Raw genomic sequence first — 21,417 nt, forward strand, 5'->3', positions numbered from 1 at the left:
TCAGGCAGAAGAGGTGGTGGGACACGCCCACACAGGCACCTTGAGAAGGAGGCCCTGCTAGGGCCGTAACAATTATACACAAAATGTAAACACAGAGTGTGGGATATCTTTAACGCCACTCTGCCACACCACTATGAGTCATGTAGAAAAAAAACAACCATCATAACCGGCAGACAAAAATACAGAAGCGAGTCTGGTGTTTGTCTCCTCCTCCAAACAGAAAAGAGGAAGGACGACATTGCACATAAAAACCAGCTACACATTAGTAAATTGAGCTGTGTGTTCACAGAACTTTCCTCCACACATCAGGAAGACTTTAAAGCAGGTGAGTGCTGAAGATGACTGTAGTTACAGGACAAGATTTGAGTTTACTCTCGTTATTTAGCCTTTTATTAAATTATTCTTTCATCATCACATAATATCTGAGCACGTGGATGATTCTTTTTCATGTTGTTTGCAATCATTTCATGGATTTTTGCTTATTATTTTCACTCTCCCTATTTTATTTCAGTTTGCAAAGCACCAAATACAATGGCAGGTAAGTGCATTTAAATATTTGTCAGAACAACTGATCACTTTTATATTTTTTGCAGAAAAAACAATCACTTTTAAAGACGTTTGCATAATTAGAGGGCATTCTTCTTCCTGTCTACACCTACAACCAATAAACATGCCCACCTCATGTTCTCTATCATATCCAGACTATCTCTCCACTCTTGTTATATAATGCATATGTACAGGGTATGAACCCCCTTGGACGTGGCGTGTGGATACTTCTTTAAGACACTCTGGCTCCACAGCTTACGTATAAAACACCTGCGCAGACATGAAACCGGTGATTGTTTGATTGGAACGTGTCTCCAAGCGGCATGAAGGTGGAGAGATAGTCTCTCACTCAGAGGACCAGGGTTACAGTGTAACCGTACGTTTCCTCTAAGACTTAAAGCTTGTTTGGTTTGCAGATGAGAGCTTCAAAAAGGAGTTTCTTGATACCCACAATGCCTATAGGGCACAGCATGGTGCACCACCACTGACCTTTAATACTGAGCTGGATGACGCAGCTCAAAAATGGGCCAATCAAATGCTGGCAAAAAAGAAACTTGGTCACAGTGACACCGATGATGGAGAGAACGTCTTCTATGCATGGAGCTCTGAAACCAAGACGCTAACAGGTAAATGATTCTTTGCAGATAACTCCTTTGTCCACCTCTTCACCTGTCAGAAACAGGTCGCTTTGTTATCACAATGAATTAAAGTCTCACTAATCTTTAAAAGAAACAGATTCCACTGTATCTCTTCTCATTTCAAGTAAACAATTAGAAATGTTCATCCTTATTTCATTTTAAAGTTTCTGAGCTATAAAACCCGTACTCCAACCACCAAATTAACTCTTTATGTTATTTTTCTCTGTCTCCATGTTTCAGGAAAAGAAGCTGTGGATTCATGGTACAGTGAGATCAAGGATTATGACTTCAAAAAGTCTGGACATCAACCCAAGACGGGTAAAACACAGCCCTCCTGAAAAGTTCTGCATATACCTGTACTGTATATACCTGCGTTGCTAAAGTATTTGTCATTACAAGATCAGGTCATCATCAGTAAGTAGTATGTTTTTACACATTTTCCTTTTTCCACTAGGTCATTTTACTCAGGTGGTGTGGAAAAGCAGCACTCAGCTGGGTGTGGGCATAGCCACTGATGGCAATACGGTCTTTGTGGTTGGGCAGTACCGCCCAGCTGGTAACATTACCAATGCAGGATACTATCAGAAAAATGTCCTCCCAAAAGGAACAGGTAACACTCACACACATTTTGATGTTCTACTTAAAGTGTTGTGTTTGTATCAGATTATTATTACAGATTAAGAAAGACGAATATATAAAGTACTAAATTTATACTTTGTCAAAAAAAAAATCAAAAGTATGTGTTGATTTGTTAGTTGTTGAAGCCTACCTTGAAACATTAAAGTGAGTGATCACTTTTCACATTAGTAAATTGAACTGTGTGTTCACAGAACTTTCCTCCACAAATGAGGAAGACTCTGAAGCAGGTGAGTGCTGAAGATGACTGTAGTTACAGGACAAGATTTGAGTTTACTCTTGTTATTTAGCCCTTTATTACATTACTCTTTCATCATCACATAATATCTGAGCACATGGATGATTCTTTTTCATGTTGTTTGCAATCATTTCGTGGATTGCTGCTTATTATTTTCACTCTCCCTATTTTATCTCAGGTTGCAAAGCAGCAAACCAGGTGACAGGTAAGTGCACTGACAGTGTTGGGAATGTTACTTTTAAAATGTATTCCACTGCAAAGAGAATACATGCACTAAATGTAGTTTGTAAAGTATTCTGTTAAGTTACTCAATGTGAGTAATGTATTCTGAATACTTTTGATTACTTGTGATGCTTTTTACAACTACATGGAGCTGTTTTGCAAAGAAGAATGGGCAAGGATTTCAGTCTGTAGATGTGCAAAGCTGGTAGAGACAGACCCTAAAAGTCTGGCAGCTGGAACTGCAGCAAAAGGTGGTTCTACAAAGTATTGACTCAGGGGGCTGAATAATTACGCACACCCCACTTTGCAGTCATTTATTTGTAAAAAATGTTTGGAATCATGAATGATTTTCGTTCCACTTCTCACGTGTGCACCACTTTGTGTTGGTCTTTCACGTGCAATTCCAATAACATTGATTCATGTTTGTGGCTGTAATGTGACAAAATTTGGGAAAGTTCAAGGGGGCCGAATACGTTTGCAAGCCACTGTATTACTATTACTGAAGGCTACTTGCCACCGAGCTAGCATTGCTAGCTGGCATTAGCTGAGGTTAGATTATAGACTGATTTCAGAACTGCACAGCTGGCAGGTTGTTAATACTAGCCATCAAGTCTAACAGTCTGCAGTCTATGAACTAACCTCAGGTAGCACCAGCTAAAAATGTTAGCTCAGTGGAGAGTAGCCTTCAGTAATAGTAATACATCACACAGCAGAAGTACATCGAAGATACTGAAGTGGCACATAACCGAGCTAACTACTCAACTAAAACAAGGTACTTGCAGTAGACTAACGATAGTTTTTAAAAAAGAACTTACTTCCAGATGTTTCTTTAGGTTGGAGTCTTTTGACGCTGACAGCAGCTTGGCTGCTAGCAAACAGAGTTTGCATTGCACGGTCAGATTTCATCCCTTTCTTCTTTAAATGTAAAACGGTGTCGGAATTTCCAAGTAAGAAATGCATTCCTGCTCGTGCACTGCTGGCTCTGTTGTGCAGGCTCCGGGTCCATTGTGTAACTGATGCCACCAACATTAACAGGACGCTTACATTAGAGCCTCTTATATCATATTTCGTCTGGGTTCCCAGCAATGCAAATTACCAAATTTTCACAGGGAATAGAGAGGGGATAGCCTAACATATGAAACAGGAACTGACCCCCATGTAATCCATTTATTCAACAAAGTAACTGCATTCTAATTATTGCCTATTTAGATGGTAACTGTAACGGAATACAGTTGATCATATTGTGTATTTTAAATACGTAATGTCGGTAAATGTATTCCGTGACTCATCAACACTGTGCATTGAATTATTTGTCAGAATAACCGATCACTTTTAAAGATGTTGCTTAATTAGAGAGCATTCTTCATCCTGTCTACACCTACAACCAATAAACATGCCACCTCATGTTTCCTCTAAGACTTAAAGCTTGTTTGGTTTGCAGATGAGAGCTTCAAAAAGGAGTTTCTTCATACCCACAATGCCTATAGGGCACAGCATGGTGCACCACCACTGACCTTTAATACTGAGCTGGATGACGCAGCTCAAAAATGGGCCAATCAAATGCTGGCAAAAAAGAAACTTGGTCACAGTGACACCGATGATGGAGAGAACGTCTTCTATGCATGGAGCTCTGAAACCAAGACGCTAACAGGTAAATGATTCTTTGCAGATAACTCCTTTGTCCACCTCTTCACCTGTCAGAAACAGGTCGCTTTGTTATCACAATGAATTAAAGTCTCACTAATCTTTAAAAGAAACAGATTCCACTGTATCTCTTCTCATTTCAAGTAAACAATTAGAAATGTTCATCCTTATTTCATTTTAAAGTTTCTGAGCTATAAAACCCGTACTCCAACCACCAAATTAACTCTTTATGTTATTTTTCTCTGTCTCCATGTTTCAGGAAAAGAAGCTGTGGATTCATGGTACAGTGAGATCAAGGATTATGACTTCAAAAAGTCTGGACATCAACCCAAGACGGGTAAAACACAGCCCTCCTGAAAAGTTCTGCATATACCTGTACTGTATATACCTGCGTTGCTAAAGTATTTGTCATTACAAGATCAGGTCATCATCAGTAAGTAGTATGTTTTTACACATTTTCCTTTTTCCACTAGGTCATTTTACTCAGGTGGTGTGGAAAAGCAGCACTCAGCTGGGTGTGGGCATAGCCACTGATGGCAATACGGTCTTTGTGGTTGGGCAGTACCGCCCAGCTGGTAACATTACCAATGCAGGATACTATCAGAAAAATGTCCTCCCAAAAGGAACAGGTAACACTCACACACATTTTGATGTTCTACTTAAAGTGTTGTGTTTGTATCAGATTATTATTACAGATTAAGAAAGACGAATATATAAAGTACTAAATTTATACTTTGTCAAAAAAAAATCAAAAGTATGTGTTGATTTGTTAGTTGTTGAAGCCTACCTTGAAACATTAAAGTGAGTGATCACTTTTCACATTAGTAAATTGAACTGTGTGTTCACAGAACTTTCCTCCACAAATGAGGAAGACTCTGAAGCAGGTGAGTGCTGAAGATGACTGTAGTTACAGGACAAGATTTGAGTTTACTCTTGTTATTTAGCCCTTTATTACATTACTCTTTCATCATCACATAATATCTGAGCACGTGGATGATTCTTTTTCATGTTGTTTGCAATCATTTCGTGGATTGCTGCTTATTATTTTCACTCTCCCTATTTTATCTCAGGTTGCAAAGCAGCAAACCAGGTGACAGGTAAGTGCACTGACAGTGTTGGGAATGTTACTTTTAAAATGTATTCCACTGCAAAGAGAATACATGCACTAAATGTAGTTTGTAAAGTATTCTGTTAAGTTACTCAATGTGAGTAATGTATTCTGAATACTTTTGATTACTTGTGATGCTTTTTACAACTACATGGAGCTGTTTTGCAAAGAAGAATGGGCAAGGATTTCAGTCTGTAGATGTGCAAAGCTGGTAGAGACAGACCCTAAAAGTCTGGCAGCTGGAACTGCAGCAAAAGGTGGTTCTACAAAGTATTGACTCAGGGGGCTGAATAATTACGCACACCCCACTTTGCAGTCATTTATTTGTAAAAAATGTTTGGAATCATGAATGATTTTCGTTCCACTTCTCACGTGTGCACCACTTTGTGTTGGTCTTTCACGTGCAATTCCAATAACATTGATTCATGTTTGTGGCTGTAATGTGACAAAATTTGGGAAAGTTCAAGGGGGCCGAATACGTTTGCAAGCCACTGTATTACTATTACTGAAGGCTACTTGCCACCGAGCTAGCATTGCTAGCTGGCATTAGCTGAGGTTAGATTATAGACTGATTTCAGAACTGCACAGCTGGCAGGTTGTTAATACTAGCCATCAAGTCTAACAGTCTGCAGTCTATGAACTAACCTCAGGTAGCACCAGCTAAAAATGTTAGCTCAGTGGAGAGTAGCCTTCAGTAATAGTAATACATCACACAGCAGAAGTACATCGAAGATACTGAAGTGGCACATAACCGAGCTAACTACTCAACTAAAACAAGGTACTTGCAGTAGACTAACGATAGTTTTTAAAAAAGAACTTACTTCCAGATGTTTCTTTAGGTTGGAGTCTTTTGACGCTGACAGCAGCTTGGCTGCTAGCAAACAGAGTTTGCATTGCACGGTCAGATTTCATCCCTTTCTTCTTTAAATGTAAAATGGTGTCGGAATTTCCAAGTAAGAAATGCATTCCTGCTCGTGCACTGCTGGCTCTGTTGTGCAGGCTCCGGGTCCATTGTGTAACTGATGCCACCAACATTAACAGGTTAGCCTACACTAGAGCCTCTTATATCATATTTCGTCTGGGTTCCCAGCAATGCAAATTACCAAATTTTCACAGGGAATAGAGAGGGGATAGCCTAACATATGAAACAGGAACTGACCCCCATGTAATCCATTTATTCAACAAAGTAACTGCATTCTAATTATTGCCTATTTAGATGGTAACTGTAACGGAATACAGTTGATCATATTGTGTATTTTAAATACGTAATGTCGGTAAATGTATTCCGTGACTCATCAACACTGTGCATTGAATTATTTGTCAGAATAACCGATCACTTTTAAAGATGTTGCTTAATTAGAGAGCATTCTTCATCCTGTCTACACCTACAACCAATAAACATGCCACCTCATGTTTCCTCTAAGACTTAAAGCTTGTTTGGTTTGCAGATGAGAGCTTCAAAAAGGAGTTTCTTCATACCCACAATGCCTATAGGGCACAGCATGGTGCACCACCACTGACCTTTAATACTGAGCTGGATGACGCAGCTCAAAAATGGGCCAATCAAATGCTGGCAAAAAAGAAACTTGGTCACAGTGACACCGATGATGGAGAGAACGTCTTCTATGCATGGAGCTCTGAAACCAAGACGCTAACAGGTAAATGATTCTTTGCAGATAACTCCTTTGTCCACCTCTTCACCTGTCAGAAACAGGTCGCTTTGTTATCACAATGAATTAAAGTCTCACTAATCTTTAAAAGAAACAGATTCCACTGTATCTCTTCTCATTTCAAGTAAACAATTAGAAATGTTCATCCTTATTTCATTTTAAAGTTTCTGAGCTATAAAACCCGTACTCCAACCACCAAATTAACTCTTTATGTTATTTTTCTCTGTCTTCATGTTTCAGGAAAAGAAGCTGTGGATTCATGGTACAGTGAGATCAAGGATTATGACTTCAAAAAGTCTGGACATCAACCCAAGACGGGTAAAACACAGCCCTCCTGAAAAGTTCTGCATATACCTGTACTGTATATACCTGCGTTGCTAAAGTATTTGTCATTACAAGATCAGGTCATCATCAGTAAGTAGTATGTTTTTACACATTTTCCTTTTACCACTAGGTCATTTTACTCAGGTGGTGTGGAAAAGCAGCACTCAGCTGGGTGTGGGCATAGCCACTGATGGCAATACGGTCTTTGTGGTTGGGCAGTACCGCCCAGCTGGTAACATTACCAATGCAGGATACTATCAGAAAAATGTCCTCCCAAAAGGAACAGGTAACACTCACACACATTTTGATGTTCTACTTAAAGTGTTGTGTTTGTATCAGATTATTATTACAGATTAAGAAAGACGAATATATAAAGTACTAAATTTATACTTTGTCAAAAAAAAATCAAAAGTATGTGTTGATTTGTTAGTTGTTGAAGCCTACCTTGAAACATTAAAGTGAGTGATCACTTTTCACATTAGTAAATTGAACTGTGTGTTCACAGAACTTTCCTCCACAAATGAGGAAGACTCTGAAGCAGGTGAGTGCTGAAGATGACTGTAGTTACAGGACAAGATTTGAGTTTACTCTTGTTATTTAGCCCTTTATTACATTACTCTTTCATCATCACATAATATCTGAGCACGTGGATGATTCTTTTTCATGTTGTTTGCAATCATTTCGTGGATTGCTGCTTATTATTTTCACTCTCCCTATTTTATCTCAGGTTGCAAAGCAGCAAACCAGGTGACAGGTAAGTGCACTGACAGTGTTGGGAATGTTACTTTTAAAATGTATTCCACTGCAAAGAGAATACATGCACTAAATGTAGTTTGTAAAGTATTCTGTTAAGTTACTCAATGTGAGTAATGTATTCTGAATACTTTTGATTACTTGTGATGCTTTTTACAACTACATGGAGCTGTTTTGCAAAGAAGAATGGGCAAGGATTTCAGTCTGTAGATGTGCAAAGCTGGTAGAGACAGACCCTAAAAGTCTGGCAGCTGGAACTGCAGCAAAAGGTGGTTCTACAAAGTATTGACTCAGGGGGCTGAATAATTACGCACACCCCACTTTGCAGTCATTTATTTGTAAAAAATGTTTGGAATCATGAATGATTTTCGTTCCACTTCTCACGTGTGCACCACTTTGTGTTGGTCTTTCACGTGCAATTCCAATAACATTGATTCATGTTTGTGGCTGTAATGTGACAAAATTTGGGAAAGTTCAAGGGGGCCGAATACGTTTGCAAGCCACTGTATTACTATTACTGAAGGCTATTTGCCACCGAGCTAGCATTGCTAGCTGGCATTAGCTGAGGTTAGATTATAGACTGATTTCAGAACTGCACAGCTGGCAGGTTGTTAATACTAGCCATCAAGTCTAACAGTCTGCAGTCTATGAACTAACCTCAGGTAGCACCAGCTAAAAATGTTAGCTCAGTGGAGAGTAGCCTTCAGTAATAGTAATACATCACACAGCAGAAGTACATCGAAGATACTGAAGTGGCACATAACCGAGCTAACTACTCAACTAAAACAAGGTACTTGCAGTAGACTGACGATAGTTTTTAAAAAAGAACTTACTTCCAGATGTTTCTTTAGGTTGGAGTCTTTTGACGCTGACAGCAGCTTGGCTGCTAGCAAACAGAGTTTGCATTGCACGGTCAGATTTCATCCCTTTCTTCTTTAAATGTAAAACGGTGTCGGAATTTCCAAGTAAGAAATGCATTCCTGCTCGTGCACTGCTGGCTCTGTTGTGCAGGCTCCGGGTCCATTGTGTAACTGATGCCACCAACATTAACAGGACGCTTACACTAGAGCCTCTTATATCATATTTCGTCTGGGTTCCCAGCAATGCAAATTACCAAATTTTCACAGGGAATAGAGAGGGGATAGCCTAACATATGAAACAGGAACTGACCCCCATGTAATCCATTTATTCAACAAAGTAACTGCATTCTAATTATTGCCTATTTAGATGGTAACTGTAACGGAATACAGTTGATCATATTGTGTATTTTAAATACGTAATGTCGGTAAATGTATTCCGTGACTCATCAACACTGTGCATTGAATTATTTGTCAGAATAACCGATCACTTTTAAAGATGTTGCTTAATTAGAGAGCATTCTTCATCCTGTCTACACCTACAACCAATAAACATGCCACCTCATGTTTCCTCTAAGACTTAAAGCTTGTTTGGTTTGCAGATGAGAGCTTCAAAAAGGAGTTTCTTCATACCCACAATGCCTATAGGGCACAGCATGGTGCACCACCACTGACCTTTAATACTGAGCTGGATGACGCAGCTCAAAAATGGGCCAATCAAATGCTGGCAAAAAAGAAACTTGGTCACAGTGACACCGATGATGGAGAGAACGTCTTCTATGCATGGAGCTCTGAAACCAAGACGCTAACAGGTAAATGATTCTTTGCAGATAACTCCTTTGTCCACCTCTTCACCTGTCAGAAACAGGTCGCTTTGTTATCACAATGAATTAAAGTCTCACTAATCTTTAAAAGAAACAGATTCCACTGTATCTCTTCTCATTTCAAGTAAACAATTAGAAATGTTCATCCTTATTTCATTTTAAAGTTTCTGAGCTATAAAACCCGTACTCCAACCACCAAATTAACTCTTTATGTTATTTTTCTCTGTCTCCATGTTTCAGGAAAAGAAGCTGTGGATTCATGGTACAGTGAGATCAAGGATTATGACTTCAAAAAGTCTGGACATCAACCCAAGACGGGTAAAACACAGCCCTCCTGAAAAGTTCTGCACATACATGTACTGTATATACCTGCGTTGCTAAAGTATTTGTCATTACAAGATCAGGTCATCATCAGTAAGTAGTATGTTTTTACACATTTTCCTTTTTCCACTAGGTCATTTTACTCAGGTGGTGTGGAAAAGCAGCACTGAGCTGGGTGTGGGCATAGCCACTGATGGCAATACGGTCTTTGTGGTTGGGCAGTACCGCCCAGCTGGTAACATTACCAATGCAGGATACTATCAGAAAAATGTCCTCCCAAAAGGAACAGGTAACACTCACACACATTTTGATGTTCTACTGCTTCTACTTATAGTACAAAGGTGAAAATTAGTAAAGTCAGTTCACATGGAAATGTCTATATGTTAGACCTAAAGTTTCTCTAAACCTACCTTTTTATGTCCCAGGCTGCTTTCAATCAAAACAAAACATACTATTACTCCTACAGCTGACTCTGGACATCAGAATAACATTTGCACAGCTCACTAATATTTCCTGTTATTTCCTAGAGTAAAACTTTCCCAGTGTCAGAGAGGGAGCTGCAGCAGACAACAGACCTCAGTGCCCAGAGAAAATGACCTGGACCGTATTGGACCCATCACATGTGGTTTCCTTCAATGTTCCGAGATTGAACACCAAAAAATACGCCTGTCGCATCAAACACGATTTTACACAACTGTCTAGTCAAATACTGTCTAAGTAGAATTGGTGTTTTGATCATCTGAGTGAATAATTTTTGAGTAATGTTTCAATGATTTGAGTGCAGTACAAATAAAAACAAAAGTCTTTGTTGTCCCCACACGATAATAACTAAAGAATTTTTTTGAACTGAAGTTCATTTCACAAAGTAGCTCCTCCTTTTCACTCAGGGAACAACTGTACATTACACAAATGAACAGAAACTTAGCAGTTAGCTGCTTTTAATATGGGTTAAGTCAGAAAGAAAGATTGTTGCACTACAATAACAAAATTAATTTGAACTGAGCCAATTAAAAAAAATGACTGATGATCAACAAGACATATTTAACTCTACTCAAGTTCAGTCATTTATTTACAGATTACATATTTGGTTTTTCAACTCACCTTAAGTTTATAATTAAGTTTAATTGATTAAAACATTACATTTTCACAGCACTTATATTTTACTAATTAGTTTTACATAATTCTATTTTGTCAACAGGTTCCACACAATTGAATATAGGACACCCGACATATTTTTTTAAATTTCATTTATTGCCAACACGTTTAAAACAATACCGCAGTGCCATAACTGAAACACACACTGCTGGCCCATCATGTTTACAACAGTCTGGCAACAGATTCAGCATAAAAATAATTGATGCACAATATTAACATACATCCATATCTGCCAAAGTCTTAAAAATTAAATATCTGTATATAACAAAAACAAACCCCCCCCCCGAAATTAAACAAAGTACACTTCACAACATTACATATGCACATGTGCTGCAAGTGTTTACATACATTCACTCCATTCCAAATCACACTTTTCTATGGAAGCCCGTTTCCACCATTAAAAAAAAAAAAAAAAAAAAAAAACAAGTATCCATATCCATACCTATAATTTCGAGTTACTTCTCTCAAAATCTCGAGTTAATAACTCGAGATTTTGAGTTAGCTCTTCCAATCAGTAATCGATGTGAATGAGGTCACTTTCTTGTTACCCAGAAGCATATGGCACAAAGTAACACACACTCAAAACAGGATTGCAGCAAAATGGCGCTTTTGCGAGTACGTTTGCTGATAGTAACGCCGTGTGATTCAGCTAATAACACAAGGATTCCATCATTGTTGAAGCCACGCTGAAAATACTCAGTAATCTGTTTATTCATGACTGGATGTAATACGGGTAGCTTAGCTGTAGCATTTGTACCTGAGGGCTTCAGCTTCAGGGCAACAAGGAAATTACGTCATTCAGATTACTGACTGGCAGTGCTAACTCGAAATTTTGAGTTACTTTTCTCAAAATTTTGAGTTAATAAGTTGAAATTTCGAGAAAATATCTCAAAATTTCAAGATATGGATCCTTTTTTTTTTGTGGCAGAAACGGGCTTCCATACTTTTTCTTTACTCTTAGTCTGTATTGTATTTGGCCATACAATTTACATAATGTTGCATGGAATATGAATACAATAGGAAGATACTACTACCTCATTTCAATATCATTTTCACCAAATTATGACATGCACACCACCCTTCAACAACGTTACAAATATTTTCTCAAGTGTTGTTTTTCCCTCCCCTGCTATTTTCAGACAATCAATCATTTTATTCACTTTCAGCCTAAAATGAAATTCTGCCCATTTGACAGAACATTCAGCCTCCAAATCAATTGTTGGCCCGTTCACGCAGTTTATTCCTGAGCAGCTGTACCTTGGCATCCAGATGAAGGAAGAAATTCTGAAATTGACTATGTGCACGAGACAATGCTAACTTCCTGGTTTGAGACCGGATGTGGGGTTGTGCATTTCCGGTAGCTTTACTTTGCGGTCAATCGCTACTGCGAAGATATCCTCCAAAATCATGTCCAAAACTCGAAAACGGAAAGATGGCGTTAAGTTACAAAGAGCAGAAGCTGGGAACACTCACCGCTGTTGTGTCATAAAAAATCTAATGATCAATTTTGACGTTTAAAGAGTTTAGATCGATCAGTTGTTTACGTCACTCAACACAAGCTGAATTGCATCACTGCAGCAGAAGACACATCGTCCACATTCAGAAGCACATCTCTGTGTAGTGACTGGTCTCATGATTTAAACAGGCAGATGTTCAGCATTCAAACTACAGGTGAAGAATAGTCAAACCAGATGTTTCCCCCATTACGTCGAGATCAGCTAGTCAAGTACACACCTACACAGCATGTTAACAAACCGTGAAAAAAGCCACACAAAAAATGAATGATTACTGGTAACGGTTTCTATACATTAGTATTTACGAAGGGTACGTTGTGACTTACCTTAAAAATTACAGCGGTCCCTCGCTATAACGCGGTTCACCTTTCACCTCGCTGTTTCGTGGATTTTTTAGTGCAAGTTTGCATGCTTTATTTTACGTCACATTGTGTCCTGCGTCCTGATCGCTGCAGACGATCTCCTCCGTGACGTCTCTCCTGTACAGTACAGAATCGCTGCATCGATGCTAGCAGTGTGACTGAAGTGCAGTGCTGGATGTCCACGATGTCCACGAAACGTTTTGCACCGTCAAAAAATAAAATTGGCTACTTGAGTTCACCTATCGCTGGTTATTTGAGAAGGGTCTGGCTGCAGCCACTGTGGAGCTCCAAAGTAACCGGATACACGTGACCTCCACACTAACCGGAAACACGTGACCTCCACACTAACCGGAAACACGTGACCTCCACACTAGCCGGATACACGTGACCTCCACACTAACCGGAAACACGTGACCTCCACACTAGCCGTAAACACGCATGGATACCGTGGAAGTCTTGCAAGTTGATCACAAAGGTTGGTTAAGTCTTTCTTAAATAAATTTGCCGTTAGTGATTTCATAATTCTAGGAATCGTCTAGTTTTCTTACAATGATCACGTTGCCACTTATTTAGCGTTACAACAACATTCCTCCTTATTTTAATGTTTTTTCATCGTGCTCCATGGCAGAGAAACACACAGATATGCTTTTTCCTGGGCCTGGTTTCAGTAAGAGAGCTGGATTAACGGCTTCTGTGGGCGAGAAGAAGCAAAAACCACATTTTGCATTAGAGTATGATTTATTGTTGGCGTCAGAGATGCAAAATAACGAATACTTCAATACTGTACTTAAGTAGAATTTTCTGGTATCTTTACTGCTGTACTTTTTTGTGCCTACTGTATACTTCTTTATACTTCTACTTCTCACATTTTAGCACGCGTATCTGTACTTTGTAATCCGTACATTTGTAAATCAGCACGCGTGCTTTGGACGCAAGATTACTTCAAAATTTTGTACAGAAATTATATTTTAGACCCTGTACTTCTTACTTCGACTTGACTAAAAAGTCGAGTCAGTGCTTTCTAAACAGAGGTATCTAAACTGTAGTAAGGAACGTGTGCACTTGTGACACCTTTGGTTAGCGTCAACACTGTAAATTTCGTCACAAACAGATTTATATATTTATCAATACTTCTATTCATTATTCTTTTCTGTACAGCTTTTTTATTGCCCAGATTTTAGTTAGCCTCTGTTCAATTGACTGTTATATGTCAATAGAAACATGTCTCACAAATTAAAGTGTCTTGTAAAATATTTGTGGGGTTTTTTTTTCAAGAATTTTCTTCCCAAATCTATTACATGCCAACTGTAAATTGTTATTTCTGCTAAATCCTTAACTTAAATGTATATATGGTGTTTATCTGTTTCTCTCTCTGTTTTAGATGCACACATCAATCTGGAATTCGGGCTTAAAGCCAGAATTGCAGGAATGCAACACGTGTTGCAGAGGACTCTTTCACTGCCCTCTGTGCCCCACTTTCAGCCCTACTGTCAGGGCAAAGATTGAGGAGCATCTAAGTGTGCATATAAAAAATGCTTTGCCTTTCAAAGGTATGTTTGTATTAAATATACTTTATAGTTATAAATATGCACTTTTTTAAGCACTTCTGCAGTATCTTTGTTGACTTAAAAGTTGCTGTTGATATTGTACAGTTCAGTTCATTCATCTGCAACAAAAATAGTGTTTTTATAAAATATATTTTTATTTACTTTTCACCACTTTTCTTGACATAAGTTTTGTGATCCATACCATTTTGCTTTCATTATTGAGGTTGGCTTGGATGTTTTTGTTAACATGTACAATCTGATTGTTAGACAAATTGATTGCATTCTATACAACTACATTTAAATTACATCTGTTTGTTTGTTTGTTTTTTTCTCTTACAGATAAAATGATATGCCGGTGCAGGCTGCCTTGTAGGACAACGGGACACTTTCACTGCCCTGTCTGTAAGATTACAATCATACGGCGTGGGGATATGGCAAGGCATTTATTGTCTTGTCAGCATTCTTCAATGCCAAGTCAGCCACCATTATCAGGACTGCTCCCCGCTGAACTCTCCGAGGAGACCCGTATTCCTCCGGCAGTACTCTTCGAGGAGCCCTGTTTCCCCCCCAAGGTTTTGTCTTCGGTATCTGAACCATTTTCTGAGTCTTTGTTAGAACATTCATTGGCTCTACCCTCTGTGTTCAATAAAACTGCAGCTGATGGAAAGTCCATGAAAATGACATGCCCTCACTGTGGCCTTACTCTTCATAGCTCTGGCAAGCTATTTGCACACTGGAGAGAGGAAGCCAAAGCTGTGCTTGAAGGACAACACGTGCCCATTTTCAGACTGAAAAAGCGCAAGTTCCAGGAAGTCAGTCAAGTCAGTATTCACTTTAAACAGTAGTGTAATTACATGGTTAGTGAAATTTGAATAACTGTTAAAAAACTGTTCTGGAACAGAGAAATAACTATGTTTTCATCCCCATTTGCCTGACACAGGAGCCAGCAGTTGTTGAAGATCTGCGTCCTGCTGTGCAGTGGGTTGTCCAAAATAAGGCACTTTTCCGTGGACATGTAACAATGCCCAAATATCTGTACTTAAATCAAGGGGACCAGCAGAGGGTCTTAATAGACATGTCAGAGGAAGAAGACACTGGAGCAAGGGACTTGTTCCTCTTTGTTTTTCAGTTTGCAGAGGACATGGAGCTCTTTTTGAAAGCATGTGCTGATGAGCAGGGGCTAAGGGTCAGTGCTATGTTTGACATGTAATGGACAAATGAAGGCACTGGCTGTGTTTGTTTGTTTGTTTAATATGTTGTTGTTGTTGTTTTTTTGTTTTGTTTTTTTGCGTAGTACAAAATTCCAATTAAACTTATTTCAAAATGTTGTTCACTTGATTCTGTGTCCATACTTATAATAAAGGATTACAGTGTAACAGCATTAAATGTAAATGTAACAGCATTTTTTTTAAACTTGTAATTTAAAAATAAAAAGCTTATTGTTGATATTAACAGTAAAGAATTGCAATCAATAATATTTTTATACATTTTAAACATTAACACTCTGGGCTCTATCCTGGCCATTTGTGGACACTTCACTTATTCTTTTTTTTGACTACTGCACTGCAGTGGACCAAAAGAATGACACGGGTTTGATCTTAAGGATCTAATAGTTGTGTGTGTTGTGCATGACATTGCCACACAAATATGTATTTGCAAGATAGAGTAGAATAAATTATGATGCATGAAATATTACATAGGCTGCAGTGAATTTCTGTTGATACAGACTATTGAGCTTTGAGTTTCCCAGTCAAACTTAGCTTTGAAGCACATGCTAACAACACTTTTACTCTTGTACATTTCATAACAAGACACCATAGCCAAAATATTAACAAAATATATATTATTAAAAAATTCAAAGCTGCAGCACATACAGCAACAAACACCGTTAGTAAATGTGTCCTGGAGTTTATGCAGGTGCAGAAAGTGCTGCTGCTGTAAGTCAGCCTAACAGCTTCCAGATCAATTATTTTTCTGGAAAGATGGTAGGAAGGGCATCACTGCTCATTTCTACAGTCTCCCAGATCTTGGAATACAATCCCTTTGTACCATGAAACCACTTCGCAGTACTAGGAGTCCACTAAAACCTATAAAGAGAGTGATCCTGGAAGAAATGGGGCACACACTAGTGACCTCAACAATTGCAAGACAGCCTTTTCCCCGATGCTCAGATACAATTTTGATTTTGATGAAAAGGACTGGTGCTATTTTAAAGAGTCACGTCGGCAAAAGTAGATAAATGTTTTAAGAAATATACATTTTATAGCATTTTGTGAACATACACAAAAAGTGGCCATTTTTGGCAACAAACAAGCTGAGAGAGAGTTTTATATTTTTTGCTCTTCTTGAACAAAAATAATAGTGCATAATAATCAATGTTGATGTTAATCAATTAGATGTCCCAGACACTACTATTAATAATACAGCAGCCCCTCGTTTATCGCTGGTGTTACGTTCAAAAAATAACCCGCGGTAGGTGAAATCCATGAAGTAGCCAACTTTATTTTTTACAATTATTATAGATGTTAAGACTGTAAAACCCCTCACTACTTGCTTTATACACTTTTCTCAGACAGGCATGAACATTTTCACACTTTTGTCTTTTGTTTAAACGCTCTTAGAGTTCAAACCTTCGTAGAAACATAAGTCCAGATTATGGAATGAAACCTAAAGGTGCATTTGAGGGTGCAAAACGTTTCGTCGGCATTGTTGTGTTTGTTTGGGAGAAAACTTCCAAACATACAGTGCAGCACTTCAGAGTTACACTGCTAGCGATCGAAGATTTATGTAAATTTGACAAGCTAAACGCATTCTGTACTGTACAGCAGGAGTCCCCAACCTTTTTGCACCACAGACCACTTTAATGTCAGACAATATTTTCAGGGAACGACCTTTAAGGTGTCGCGGATAAATACAACAAAAGAATAAAAAAAAGACACTGGTATTTTGTAAATATAATAATAAACGTGACTTGAGCTGTGCGCCAGCAACAATGACAGTGACATCCTCCTCTCTGCTTCTTAACGTGCTCTGGTCGCTATGGTAACGCGTAAATAGTTCTTTCAAAATAAGACACACAACTACAACCATACATTTCACACCGGAGGATCAACTCTCGCGGAACGGTACCAAAAGACTCCTATTAGGGACCGCTCCTGTACAGGAGACACTGGACTAGATTGATTGACAATGGTCTACAGCAATCAGAACGCACAACACGATGTACTGTAAAAAAAAAAAAAAAAATCAGAGAAACAGCAAGTGTCACTTTTGGCCACGAACAATTTAGGGCATGGTGAATTTTTTTGAACAAACCCAGAGTGTTAAAAAAAAAAAAAAACCCACTTAAAACCATTTTTATTTCTCAGCAGCATCAATAGTAACAAAAACGCAATTTAGTTTTCGCTGTCATAGTTGATTTAACTGAAGTTACGTGTTTCCGGTTACTGTGGAGCTCCACAGTGGCTGCAGCCAGGTGCTCTTGGGGGGTTATTTTTAGAACATAACACCCGCGATAAACGAGGGACAGCTGAGAAATATAGCATTTGAATCCCTTTTCTCTTTTGCTCTGAGGCGCGGGGAAAAAATATCGACAAGTCGATGAACATCATTTACAGATATATTGGGTAAATACCCAAGACATCTATAGAAATGTAAATCGCCACTTGATTCATTCATTTGCTTTTGGACCGTAAACCAGGCGCGAATAGGACACCGGAAACAAAGCTCCCCACAGGAGTTTCCGCACCGGAAGTAGCATATGCTAACGTGCACATAGTCAATTCTTCAAAGCAAGCTTTCGGTTCGTGAGGGTAAACGAGATTCAGCGTACAGCGATTACTGCCACCTTCTGGATGTAAGAAGTATAGCCTTCTTATTCACTTAAATGCTATGTGATCAAGTAACAAATTAGTATTTGGTACAGATATTAACAGACACAATTATGTAGACTGTTAGAAAAATATATTTTTTTAGTTTAAGCATTCATTTTTTGAGTATACACTTTACACTGCAGAAAAAACAAGAAGCAGGAAGAAAAGCAGGCACAGATGAGAGGTTTGTATATGAAGTAAAGCCCATTTGAGCTTTTTTACTTGACTCCTCGTGTTCAAATTTTGTTTATAAGATTTTGTTTTCTTCCACTAAGAAAAAAAAACATTTAAAGCACCACAGTGGCAACCTGACATCACACAGAAATGTCACATATTAAACTGAAGCTCTGCAGAGAGGGCAATCATAAGGAAGCAGTTCATTTAATTTGTAGATTCGAGCTGCTCTTCACCTTTTTGCCCAGCAGGTGTCACCAGAGAGGACTGTGTTGAAAAGCTTCACGTAATGAACCTTTTTACAAGCTGCACAAAGCTTCATTTGGCCATCATAGCAGCTGTGGCCTCTCTCGTTCCCGTGTCTTGTTCTTTGTCTCTACAGTTATGAGTTTTGAGCGCCATGCCTTTTTCTTTTACAATCCGGTGCGGACCTCCTTCTTCTTCTCCTCCCCCTCCTTCGTTTTCTTCTTCTTCTGTTTTAATGGCGGATGTTAAACACTTTTTGGATGCATTACTGCCACCTTCTAGATCAGCGAATGGATTACAATCTACCGCACCACCACTATATTCTTTTTAAAATTCCCCTTTCTTTCCACAACATATCAACAAAAACTGTATCCCCTTAGGCTCTTTGAGGTAATACTCTCATCCTTATCTTATTCTTGTTCTTGTGAAGGTTTCTGACTAACACCTCTCTCATGGCAGTATTTCTTACCATCTAAGAAAATATATGCTCTGTTGAAATTCATCTGCAATAATCCCAATAACCTGAAGCATGTTTGCTAACTATTTTACATGTGCCATTTAATCCTGTATGGCCAACTTTCATCCGTGATATAACATCCTCTTGTTTTTATTTATTCTGTGACATATTATAAAATCACCTTCTTTCTTTTGAATGTTGTAATAATATGTAGCCCTTACTTCCCTATCCCATTCTTCTTGGCATTTGTTTTTAATATGCAACTTAACTTCAGTTTTGCTCATTTTTACATTAAAATCTAACACGTTTTTATTTGCTGAACATTTGCAAATTTATCAGCCAACCTGTTTCTCTCTGTGCCAATATGTGCAGGAACCCACATTAACTTGACCACTGTACCATTTCTTTTTATCCTGAAACTTGAATGAGTTTTTTCTAATGCAATGTCTGGTCTTGGCTCTGACTGCATATATGAATACGTGTTAAAGCGCTACTTGAGTCTGAACATACTAAAACCTTCCTCACTCTCCTCTACCAAATCTAATGCCATCAGAATTAGCATTAGTTCTCCTGTATAAACTGCTAAATTGTCTGTTATTCCTTTATTTTCCACAATATTTTGATCTGGAATAACAAAGGATATACCTACTCTACTTTCGAGCATTTCAGAAGCATCTAATGATCTTGATATATTCCAAATATTCCCTTTCCATGTATTTACCCACCTCTTTACTGTCTGTCTCCCTTTTGAAGCAAATGTTAGTCAGTAACTTGTCCAAGGATCCGTGGTGGAATCTCTGCCCCTCCAGGATCTTAATATATTTAAAATCCTTTTACCCTTTTGTTATTTATCTGCATACATTTTCCATGTAAGTTTATATTTTTCTATAATGTCCTCATATAATTTAACATTAATATGAAGATTTGATTTCTTATTTGAAAGACCACAACTTTTTTTGGATGATGAAAATCTAAATCCCCATGCTAATGCCCAAGACTCTAAATTGTATAAAGCCTCTTGAAATGTTGCTTTAATGAATTCTTTATTTCTTCCCTTCTTCCAAATAATCCCATCATCTGCAAATAGCGAGATACCCATGGACTATATTGCTAAAAAATATAATTGATCATGATAGTAAATAAAACTGGACTAATTATACTGACTTATGAATTATTTAAAAAAATTAAGACGGACTTTTGCGAGATCTCGCAAAACAAACTTTTAGCCACATTCTTCGGACGCCGGCTCGAAGTCGACCGGGAGGTTGAGGCACGATGTGCCGGGAAAGCGGTGTTCCTCCCGGCTGTAGTGGGTCTCGACCTCCCGTTAGCTCGAAGCTAACGGAAGAATGCGGCTAAAACTTTTGCGAGATCTCGCAAAAGTTTCGCGAGATCCCGAGTTTGTTTTGCGAGATCTCGCAAAAGTTTTGCGAGATCCCGAGTTTGTTTTGCGAGATCTCGCAAAAGTCCGTCTTAATTTTTTTTTCTCCCATGTCCCCTGCGGGGCTCAGTAAAATATGCAATAACTGATTTGATCTTTGCCAAGAGTTGTTTCCCCAGATTTCTTTGATGACGTGTTTAATTCTGACAAAGAAAACTTCATATTTATTATGTCCTCTCTACCCTCTTCACCTTAAAGTATTTCAATATTTCCCTGTGAGGTTGTTCCTATTATTATTATTATTATTATTATTATTATTATTATTAATAAATAATCCTTTGAATTACCAGGCTTTAAAAAAGGTACACCAAACCCTGTCTAATGATTCACAGTATTTTCTCCAATCATCCCTTTTAGCTTTCTTTATGATCCCTCTAACCTTTGCTAGTTTCCCTTGTTTTATTGCTCATGTACATTCTTGTGCCCATCATGGTACAAACCTTTTCTTTTTGTTCCCACGACTTTTAGAATAGCTCGGCTACATAAGTTGTACGAGTTCAATTCATTTATTGGTTTATTTAAATCCAGATTTTTCAAATAACCCTCACTCAGCACCTTAAGCTTGTTCCAATTTCCTTTTCAAATTTCCACTTTCCCTGTGCGTCTGTTCCTCTGATAACAAAAATCGGATGGTGATCACTACCTGCTGTGCTAGCTTTGAATACTCTCCAGCTTCAGATTGTGGAACCAACTTAAGACCAATTGTTGATTCCTCACAAAATCCATCCGTGTACCTGATCCAATATTTTAAATGACCAACTCCTTATTCTCAATTACTCCTTCTAATAATCCCCTATCACTCTCATCCCGAGTCTCCCATAAAGTGTAATGTGAATTAACTCTTTTTCAAATGGGATTGATTGTAGCT

General features: G+C 38.4%; 1 protein-coding gene across 1 annotated transcript; it reads left to right on the forward strand.

Annotated features, from left to right (window-relative positions):
* Nucleotides 1-243: 243 nt before the first annotated feature.
* Nucleotides 244-10,609, forward strand: glipr2 (GLI pathogenesis-related 2). Its single transcript, XM_024804551.2, has 21 exons — nt 244-325; nt 512-538; nt 963-1,172; nt 1,425-1,502; nt 1,639-1,794; nt 2,015-2,050; nt 2,237-2,263; nt 3,722-3,931; nt 4,184-4,261; nt 4,398-4,553; nt 4,773-4,808; nt 4,995-5,021; nt 6,481-6,690; nt 6,943-7,020; nt 7,157-7,312; nt 7,532-7,567; nt 7,754-7,780; nt 9,239-9,448; nt 9,701-9,778; nt 9,915-10,070; nt 10,309-10,609. Exons 2-21 carry the CDS (start codon nt 532-534, stop codon nt 10,311-10,313), a joined length of 1,977 nt encoding a protein of 658 aa, XP_024660319.2. The 5' UTR covers nt 244-325; nt 512-531; the 3' UTR covers nt 10,314-10,609.
* The last annotated feature ends 10,808 nt before the right edge of the window (nt 10,610-21,417 follow it).

The sequence above is a fragment of the Maylandia zebra genome, linkage group LG12 (assembly GCF_041146795.1).
Source record: "Maylandia zebra isolate NMK-2024a linkage group LG12, Mzebra_GT3a, whole genome shotgun sequence".
Taxonomy (NCBI): Eukaryota; Metazoa; Chordata; class Actinopteri; order Cichliformes; family Cichlidae; genus Maylandia; species Maylandia zebra.